This window comes from Antennarius striatus, chromosome 17, assembly GCF_040054535.1.
Source record: "Antennarius striatus isolate MH-2024 chromosome 17, ASM4005453v1, whole genome shotgun sequence".
Taxonomy (NCBI): domain Eukaryota; kingdom Metazoa; phylum Chordata; class Actinopteri; order Lophiiformes; family Antennariidae; genus Antennarius; species Antennarius striatus.
Window position 1 is genome coordinate 16,845,895 of NC_090792.1, and position 9,470 is coordinate 16,855,364.

The following is a 9,470-nucleotide window of genomic DNA, read 5'->3' on the forward strand; positions in this document are numbered from 1 at the left end:
GTGTGAAGAAAAACAAAGTTCTGCAGAACATTTAATAATAATGCTACGTCACCTCATTTGTCCTTTAATGTGAGGGTGACTCAGCAAAGCAGCATTTAGGAGCAGATCGCATCAGACCGTGAGAGAACATCCTCCATTTCTGAGCTTCTACATCCACACTGCTGTCTGATGAAATGAGCTTATTATCCCACAAGTTTCCACAATTCTACTTAAGCTGAGTTTTGATTGGTCACCTATCAGGTACACCATATCCCCTTTGACCCCCCTAGTTCCTATGACTTCTGGGAAACACAGGAATTATCAAGACAGGAAGTCAACAAACAGCTTTGATATTCTTTAACTCTATGTACCAAATTATTTTAGCACATCTGATTGTCACTTTTATATTTTCCAAGTGGCAGAAGTTTGCATCCATCTGACACAAAGGCAACAACAGGTCCAGTCCAAATCCTCCTGGTTCCACTCCCTTTATCCAAATCCACACAAATATTTAACGGCTTCTCTTCCGGAAAATATGTGTAATCTCACTAACAAATACACCAAAACCAAGGCAACAAGCATCTGATCCAGCAGCAGGAATCCATAGAAGAGAAGGAATGCAATACACAAAATGTGAAGAAATTTTTAAAAAAGCACTATCAGGTTAAACCTCACACCTTCAGGTCTGAACGGTCGGGGTATTAAATCTGAGCAAAGCAAAGGTCGGAAAGCGGTAAGAAACGTAAGCTCAGAGATGTTGTTGCTTCTTAAGACGCAACCGAACAATGGGGTCAACAGCTAAATATAAAGAAAAATATTCTCAGCTGTAATCAGGTGTGTATGCTGGGGGGGATAATTCTTTGCTGAGACATAACATATATTTACAACCACACAACAACATGTAGAACTATAAACATCACTGAATTTGACAGCCCATAAACTCCTCGTCCATCCTGTGATGAAGCATTGGGCGTTCTTACTGCCACCCGTTTGCCATGTGCCAGTAGCCGACCCGAGGAGGGCTTGCTGAATTATTTAGTGCCACTCTAACCCTGAAACAAGCACAGACTCGGAATAAAACAACAGACGAAACCTCATTTGATAGCAATACCCTGGAGAAGACGCTAAAACGAGCCCGGAGATGCTACTGCTGCTCTGTCAGAAGCTACACTGGTGCACGTGGTTCATATCGTCGTCATGTATCGTAGATAAGTCATGAGTGCTGATGTCATCCCTGGGAAGCCGCTTGACTTGGTGACGGATGATGAATAAGAGGTCTACGGGAACTCGTGAGTGGATAACAAAAGACTTATGAAGACGCAGCCTGCAGGTCATGCGTCGTCTCCTGCGTGTCTGAACCGACATGGCAGCATAGACTAACAAAAAGGTGCTGAAATTGATTAGAAACCCTTACATTCAAGGCAGACATGGACACAGAGCGTAGGATACAGTGGAACAAATGGAGCAGACATGACAGGAACAATGGTGCACCAATCAGGACCAACTTAAGCACCCCGGTGGGGTCTCTTGGTCCACCTAGCCGGGACAGATGGACACCTTTTACAAACTCACCCTGGAGTACGTGCTCCTCCTAATCTGTGACATGTTTCCCGGTCGCCCTAAAACCGTCTTTTTCCTGCAGCAGCGTCGGCTAGACAGGAGGGGGTCTAGCAGGAAGGAAGGAGGGGGTTCGGTGATGCTGCCAGAGTCTCCCTCTCTCTCTTTCTCTTCAAAGAATTACACCATCTCTCATGATTCTGTGAGCTGAGTCTCAAAACTACCCCCTTCCCTCCTCTCCTCTTCGATCAAAGGCAGCGGCAGGAGCTTTTCAGCTCTATCGGGAACTTCCCGACGGCGGACAACGGCAATTCTTCTGGGACGAACGGACCAGAGAAAGACAGCAAGGTGAAGTAGAGGAAATAACTGCCAGGTTTGGTTTGCTGAGAGAGCATCAGCTGAGTGGCAGAACTGCGCAAGTGTCTGTGATGGCTTTTCAGGAGGGAGGGTGGTTTGGGCCCAGACTAAAGCACTGGGTCCTAAAGCCTGCAAATACACCTATCAAATGCTTTGAAACTCGACAACCGTGGTACCAAATGTGTCTCCCTGAATGTGATTTATTTGCTGCAAGTGTTTCGCACTTTCCCTGGACTGTACTAGCATTTAAAGTCCTGTTAAGGCCAATAATCCAAGTTTATAATCCTGATTTAATCACTTAGAATTCCGAACAAACAGCACCAAAAGCTCATTAAAGCCATCAATACAGAACAGATTTATAGAGAGCTGAAGAGAAGAAGTGGTCCAGAATCCCTGTTGTTACCCGGATACGCCTAAAAAACTGAATCAACACTTCCATCTCCTCCTTTTGCACAACATTTCCTCAAAATCCACCAACAGCTTTTTGGAAACATCTTGCAGACAAACAAACAAATCTAATCTCCGCCTGTCGTCAGCAGAGGTAAATATTACCCTGATGCATCCTAAAACCCTCCTCACTCCCTAAATTAGCAACAGGAAGCTGGCAGGACATGAAAAAAACCCAAAAGTGCAATGTAGCAAGCATTTTGGAACCAGCGTTGCTGAATCTGATGCTGCCTCATTGTGTGTAAACACAAAAGGCCCAGGTGATGCTTTGTCACGCAGCGCTTTCTAAGCCAGATGATTACATTCGGGCTCATCCTGGCGCTGTGGCCCATCACAGAGTGAGGATTAACCCTCCTTTATCAGCTTTTATCAGCAAACTGCCTTTGGAACTTCAGTCCTCTCTGTTTCTGAGTTGTTATCTTTCCACACACTGCAGCGATGAGAGAAGCTGGTAGATGATGCATGTCAGCTTCGCAACGAAAGAAAGCCAGTCTTCAGTAACAAGAGTCATCATTTATCTGTCAAATAATGCCTCAAGAACTGACTGCAAGATCTGAATACTGTATGCTGCATGAGGGACAACATGGCTTTAAGAGCATTTCATATGCAGTCCAGGATCGCCATAGATCTCCGGCATGGTTAGGAATGTCTGGTGCATAAAATAAACGTCTGCAGCCTCTGTATGGCCTTTGATTCAAATAATTAAGGCAGGACAGAGAGAATGGGTGAGGGATCAGGTGGGAGAGATGGAATATTTATCTCACATCAAACGAATGCTGTGCTTGGGACCAGCAGACAGCCAAAATCCAACGACTGCCTCCCCCCACAGGAGGATAATAGAGAACGAAGAGGTGAAAGCAGTAGCTCAGCCAGAACACCACCAGAACAAAACAGGAAGATTAGAGCCACACCGAACCTCCACCGCTCTGCACATCCAGGAGGAGGATCGAGGTAAGGATGTCTACAAGCAGAAATCGGATTATGCTTGGCTTGAAAGAAAATAAATTGTTGAGATGCAAACTGCTAAGTCAGGAGACGTCACCGTCATTTGAACATTCCTTTTGAAACTGAAATTTACTTTTCAAAGACAAAGTTCACTGAACCGGTTCTCTCAGTTTTTTATAGTCAGTGTAACTTTAAATGTGTTTTAATGTAAATATAACAATTTTAAGATGTAAATAACAAAATTTTTTTGTAAGGGTCAGTTGTTTTTATCATCAGTTTTCTCTTGTCAGTTGAATATTATTTTGCTGTTATTTTGACAGACAACTTTCAAATGTTTAGTTTCTCTAATGCCTGAAATATTGACTTAACTTGACTTAAAATGAAATATGAATTTGAAAAGGAGGCTGTGTTTGAACTACGGGGCGATCAGTGGTGCTGCATCCAAAATTCAATGTGAATATTCAAAACAAATACGAAAGGAAATTATGAAAATCAAGAAATGGTGTTTGAACTTTTGTATTCTCTGAAAATGCGATTGAAATAAATGAGTGAAATGTGAGAATTTAGTTGCAGTGTTGTAAATTAAATATATGCGAGGATAAAGTTAAAGAAGCAACTTGAAGTTATTATTGAAGTGAATCACTTTTAAATTTACTTAATTTGATGAACAACTAAAAAAATTGAAATAAATAGTAGGTGAATTAATGATGACAGCAGCTTTGATAAGTAGATAAAGCACAGCTAAATACAGTATATACTGGCTTCATCTCCAATGCAGAATACCAAAGAAAATGAGCCTGAGCACAACAGTATGCTATTCCTCCAGAAAATATAGGTCACTTGGAGACAAAAGGAGCAGAGTAGGTTTATTCCAGTGTTTCACTGCAATGTGCCTCGAGTTAAAATGAAAGTATCTCATTAAATTTAATGCTAAAAAATTCCTTTAGAATATAATTAAAATCCATCATTAAAAAACCATTTGGTGACTGCTCCCCATGGGACACCTTACTGCCTCACTGACCTGAATCTTATTTTACTGACTGATTTATTTTAAAGATGTGCAGCTTAATGAAGAAAAAGATAAATTACACTGATGCTTACCCCATGGTTTGTAGTGGGAATGGTGATAAATCACAGCACAGGCGTGGCTGCGGTTTGATGTAACCGGACAGATTAAACAGATTGGATGAGAGATTAGGGAAACGATCTGGATGAGAGATTTTTTTTTTTTTAAAAGAGGATAGCTAATTTATCCATTGGGGCTGTGCATGTGCAGCCACATCGCCCCCTTCATCGCCAGTCAATGCTTATTAAACATTTCTGACGCATACGATTCCATTGTTAGTCATTTTAATGTGCAAATATTGCGTTTTGGGGTCTAAAACAGGCTAAAAGCGTGATTTTACTGCTCCTCTCTGGAGCCGTCAGCTGTCAGACGGACACTCCCTGCCCAGCTGCTAGCTTAAAAATCGCCGCTAGCCTCGGTTGGCTTTCTGGATAAAAAAATTTTTTTCCACCAAGCTCATTTTATCAAAACACACACAAACTTATCCTTTAATGAAGCTGTTTTTATGCTTTTTAAATACAAATACACCTGTTAAAATGACACACACTTGTAAAATAATACCTGCTTCTGTCTTAAAGTCCGGCTAACCGTTCAGCTGCGTCCCTGACAGGCTACATCCATCTCCGGGTCTGAGCGGACGCTCGCGCCCTGAGGTGTCCGAGCTGCCGCCTGACTCACCCGCCTGACCGAGAGAGAGGACCCGGCGAGTCCCTGATTGACGCTCCGTGTGAAGCCAAGATGTTCAGTCTTCAGCTGCGTTCAGGTTTCACTCAGGTGGAAACAGACATATAAGATCTGGTGTTTAAATTGTTATTATCGTTATAAGAGGATTGAGAATAATAATTTGACACCAAATTCCCATTTAGTGTCAAAGTTTTTGTTGTTGTTTTTTAGTTTCATACAGGCAAGAAAATTTATTTTTTATTCAATGTGATGGTAGATGTGTAAAATGAGAGATATAGAAAGAGGGGGTTCAATGAAAATGTTTAATTTAAAGTCAAACAATCATAAAATACTGTACTGAATAATAAATAAGGAATAAAACTCAGCTTTCCAAGTTTGTTCTGTTGGTTTTTTCATTGGGTGCAAAATAAACTTTGAGGACAGCAAACTATCTTTAATTTCCCCTAAATATTTTAATTATCAACCTGCTCACCACAATTACATTTTTTTTCTTTTTTGTAGAACGGATTTTTGTTACTGGAGGCTGGAAAAAAGGGTTGTCAACCTGCTCAGCAAGACAGGAACGTTAAGTCTGTAGAAACAGTTCTTAATGAGTAAAAAGAATGTTATAGAAACAGGGCGAAGATTCTGCTCTGAACTGAATCACGAATCTTTACACACAGACCTACAGTATTTCTGCTGAAGGTATCGAAGGTGAGACTGTTTGTTAAACCAGACCATTAAAATCCTTAGACCTTGAACTTGTTTATTTCAAGCAGAATCTCTATGGGAAAGTGTTGTGGAAATCTAAGAATAAAGAATACTGACAAAGATTTGTGTTTCCGGAAGCATTTAATAAAGCATTTGGAAACAGGCTCAAGAAAAATGGATAACGCCTGACACATCATACATATCACATGTCACTGGAATTTTTGCATCTTTATAAAAATATTCAGAACTTTAAGAACTATAAATCAACACAAACCCTTGTGAACATATCTGATCATTTTATTAGCTATTTAAAAAACATAGGTCTGTTGTGAAACCAATAAATTGACATGCCAACTTTTTTCCTGCAAGTATGTTGAGTCAACAGGTCCTCATGCAGATACTGTCACCTCATCTTTGGTCACCTTAACTGTAATGCATCATGGGTTACAAGAAGTATACAGTAGTTCCTTCAAAAATGAATACGAAGACATTACACACTCAAGTGATGGGAGAAATTGAGATGCAGTTTCTTAAGATCGCAGCATTGCAGGATTCTCTGAAACAACTGAAGAAACCAGGGACTTAAACATACAACCAAAAACACTCAGAAAATGACTTCATACAACTCACTTGCATCCATGTGTCCAGAAACCCTAAATCTATTTGGAAATATGTGATTTACACCCTTTTTCAAAGCTGAATACTGCATTCACTTTAGACTGTAAGCTAAAAAGAGTTGGTGCACCCCGCATCTGTGGAAGGTGTATGAGTTGTAACGGGTGAACTGCTACACAAAATCAACAAAAACTCATTGTGTCATTGTATCATCAAACAGAAACTGTAAGATGACACTCAGCTCAAATACATGTGTAAATAATATATTTTTAAATCCATTTCCATTCAAGCTGTATGGAGTAATTTTTTTTGTTTTTGGTCGTTTCAGTATACTGTACTTTAAAAGTAGGTGTCTTTCTTCCGTTGACCTCAGGGAAAGATGTAACATCAATTCTATATAAAGCTCCTGAGATGTAAGAAACTTCAAACTTTCCATCTACTTGTAGGTGAGTAGATCACTCAATTATCATTTTGGGGGAAGGCAAACTCTTCCTTTAAAATCCCTTTTACTTGTCTTTTTCCCCATCTCTCTGTAAGTTGAGTCTGTATTCAAACATAACAAAGTTTGTGACTTTGAAGATGAATCCCGGAGCAGCAAATTCTCTTATCTTCTCGTAGCCCATTTGCTCATAAAGCTTCTGAGCATTGGTCTGCACCATAGAGGTGTACAAGGTCACTCCTGCATGACCCCTTTCAGAAGTAAAATCTGCTACTGTCCGACACAGTGCCCTCGCGACGCCCGTCGAGCGGTGGCTGTGGCGTACATTTATGTGCTTCATCTCTAAACACTCGGGTGCTTTCTCAGCAGGTTGGCAAGCAACAAAGCCAATCACCCGACCGTCGACTTCAGCAACCCAAAAACACGAATCCTTCTGCTTCAGGAAAGCCTCACCGATGTTGCTGAAGTCCGTCCTGAGGCAGGCTTCGATGTATCTGCTCAGCATGTGGACGACTAACTGCCTGGTTCCGGCCAGAAGGAGGGTAACGGCCAGGATAGGTAGCAGGAAGGACTTGGAGCTCGCCATGAGACTGCAGAACATGCACATCAGAACCATCTGGGTCACCGGCTGTTTCAGAAGGTACGTGAAAAACGAAGGCACCTGCTCACTCATCCCCAGGGTGAAGATCTCCTTCACCGTCTCAGCATCGTCATCCTCATACTTCCTGATCTGTAAACTGGCCATGGTTCAGCCCTGCGTGTCAAAATGTGACAAATGATTAAAAAAATAATCAATTTCCCATCAATGATTAACTCTTTGAGCTTTTTGTTTTGTCTCAAAACTGTAGTGAGTCATGAACTTTAATATTAATGGTTTACTTCCAAATCTTCTAATTCAGTCAAAATAAATTAAACTATTTGTTTATAGGTTCCTGTCTATGACATTTGAACACATAATTTGGGGCTCTTGAAATTTGCACACATCAGGACAGTTGCACATGTATTAATCCAGAAAAAATACTAAGCTACTGGAATACCAGACATACATTATAGCTAATAAAACTAACAGAGAGTTTATATGTTTTGAGCTATTGTTATTAAAGCCCGACTGATTACCGTGCCAGGCAATGTTCAAGGGTAATTTAAGGTAATGGCAGTAATAAAAGATACTAGTACAGAAACATGTCAACAAGTTGTGTTTTACAACAGGAAAATGTGCAACAAGGTGGAGGCAATCATTTGGCATGAGGGATCCTCATGAAAAAAAATGATTGAATCAAGTGTTTACATGGAAAACGTCCCCCACGTGTTTATTTTTACCTGTTACAACAAAGACATCGAGTTAACGATGAATTCAACATCCACATAGATAACATAGTACTAGAATCTGGTGTTTTATTTCCTAGTTAATACACTCTGATGTTAATATAGTAGCGCCAATCACAGACAGCATTTCTTCCTAACCACTGCTGCACTAAGAGACTCTGGGAAGGTCGTGCGGCCAAAGTTAGCATCAGTAAACACAACATGAATTGTTACTCTAAGCAAAGCTACAAACCGTCATCCGATAATGAGTTGGTCTTTTTTTTTTAATATATATATTTAACAAACCGTTAACCAAAACAAAATTATAAATCATGAGCGATGAACTACTACTAGCGCTGTGTCCTCTCGTTTCAACTGATTAGCTACCTGCAGCTAGCATCAGCACACGCCTCAAAAAAACAAAACAAGAGAGGAATACAAGGATTTGCTTTGCGTTTTCTCTAAAAGAACAAATGAAGCAGTTGAACACGTCTTACTTATTATTTTCTGGTGGTAACGGGATATTCTGTTTGTGCCGAGTCAAATTCGCCTCTTTTCATACATCCAAACCTACCTTGATGCAGCCTTGTGAATGTTGCATTCAATGTATTGGTAGAATTGTGGGGGAAAAGGATTTCTTCAAAATTTGCCTAGAAATAAGCCACCCATTTTTCCCTGGGATCGTTATAACTGTCAATAATAAACATATTTTATATATTTAGGAAAGTGTGAATACAAGATATTGTTGGATTAAGTGTTTTTACCATCGGTTTTCGCATACATGAATGGGTGTAAACTAGGATCAGGAATTTACGATGTTCAGAATGCGTCTTGCAGCACTTCCTGCTTAACGCTGGTTGGTTGGTTTAGGGTGCGGGTCCTGCGTCGCATCATTGTGTTCTGCCAGGCCTCTAGGCCCTAGAGGAAGACCAAAGAAGAGGTTTATAGATGTACTGAAAAAGAAGGTACAGTAGTTGGTGTGAGAGGAGAGGATGCAGAAGTCAGGGTCAGATGGAGGCAACTGATTCGCTGTGGTGACCCCTGAAGGGAAAAGCCGAAAGGAAAAGAAGAAGATTTCTACGTCATCACCGCATTTTTACCTATTACAAACAATTTCCAAAGACTTTGGTTTTGAAACAGGAAAAAAAAAATTGCCATTGTTCAAATGTTAGTGACAATGGTTTTGGCAGAGTTCTGTAGTTCTAGGTTGGGATCACTTCAATGACAAATAAATAATTAGCATAATAGTAATTATGTTGTACTGTATTTAGGAAAGACCAGAAAACCTAAATTATGAAAGATGCGATTATCAAAAATCGAGTATTTTACCATTTTTTACCTTTATGTGAGAAATAAACTAGTCATGAGTCATGTGTAGATGAAAAA

The 9,470-nt window shown here is 40.3% G+C and overlaps 2 protein-coding genes across 7 annotated transcripts in view; both read right to left on the reverse strand.

The window, feature by feature from the left end:
* dctn1b (dynactin 1b) overlaps positions 1-5,034 on the reverse strand; it is a 20,440-nt gene extending 15,406 nt beyond the window's left edge. For 4 of the 5 annotated variants that reach the window (XM_068338103.1, XM_068338105.1, XM_068338109.1 and 1 more), the window contains exon 1: positions 1,552-1,921. In XM_068338103.1, the coding sequence (XP_068194204.1) occupies positions 1,552-1,584 (33 nt within the window). In that variant the 5' untranslated portion in view covers positions 1,585-1,921. Of the gene's footprint in view, positions 1-1,551; positions 1,922-4,912 lie in introns of those variants that run through there. The other variant, XM_068338106.1, reaches the window with a different exon arrangement.
* An 865-nt stretch (positions 5,035-5,899) lies between these two features.
* Positions 5,900-8,679, reverse strand: LOC137611244 (probable N-acetyltransferase camello). Of its 2 annotated transcripts, none has more exons than XM_068339337.1 (2): positions 8,659-8,679; positions 5,900-7,533 (listed from the first exon to the last, which is right to left on the reverse strand). In XM_068339337.1, the coding sequence occupies exon 2, from the start codon at positions 7,522-7,524 to the stop codon at positions 6,847-6,849; it is 678 nt and encodes a 225-aa protein (XP_068195438.1). In that variant the 5' UTR covers positions 7,525-7,533; positions 8,659-8,679; the 3' UTR covers positions 5,900-6,846. The 2 variants fall into 2 exon arrangements, with proteins under 2 accessions (XP_068195438.1, XP_068195437.1); XM_068339336.1 differs by having other exon boundaries at positions 8,582-8,678.
* Positions 8,680-9,470: the final 791 nt, after the last annotated feature.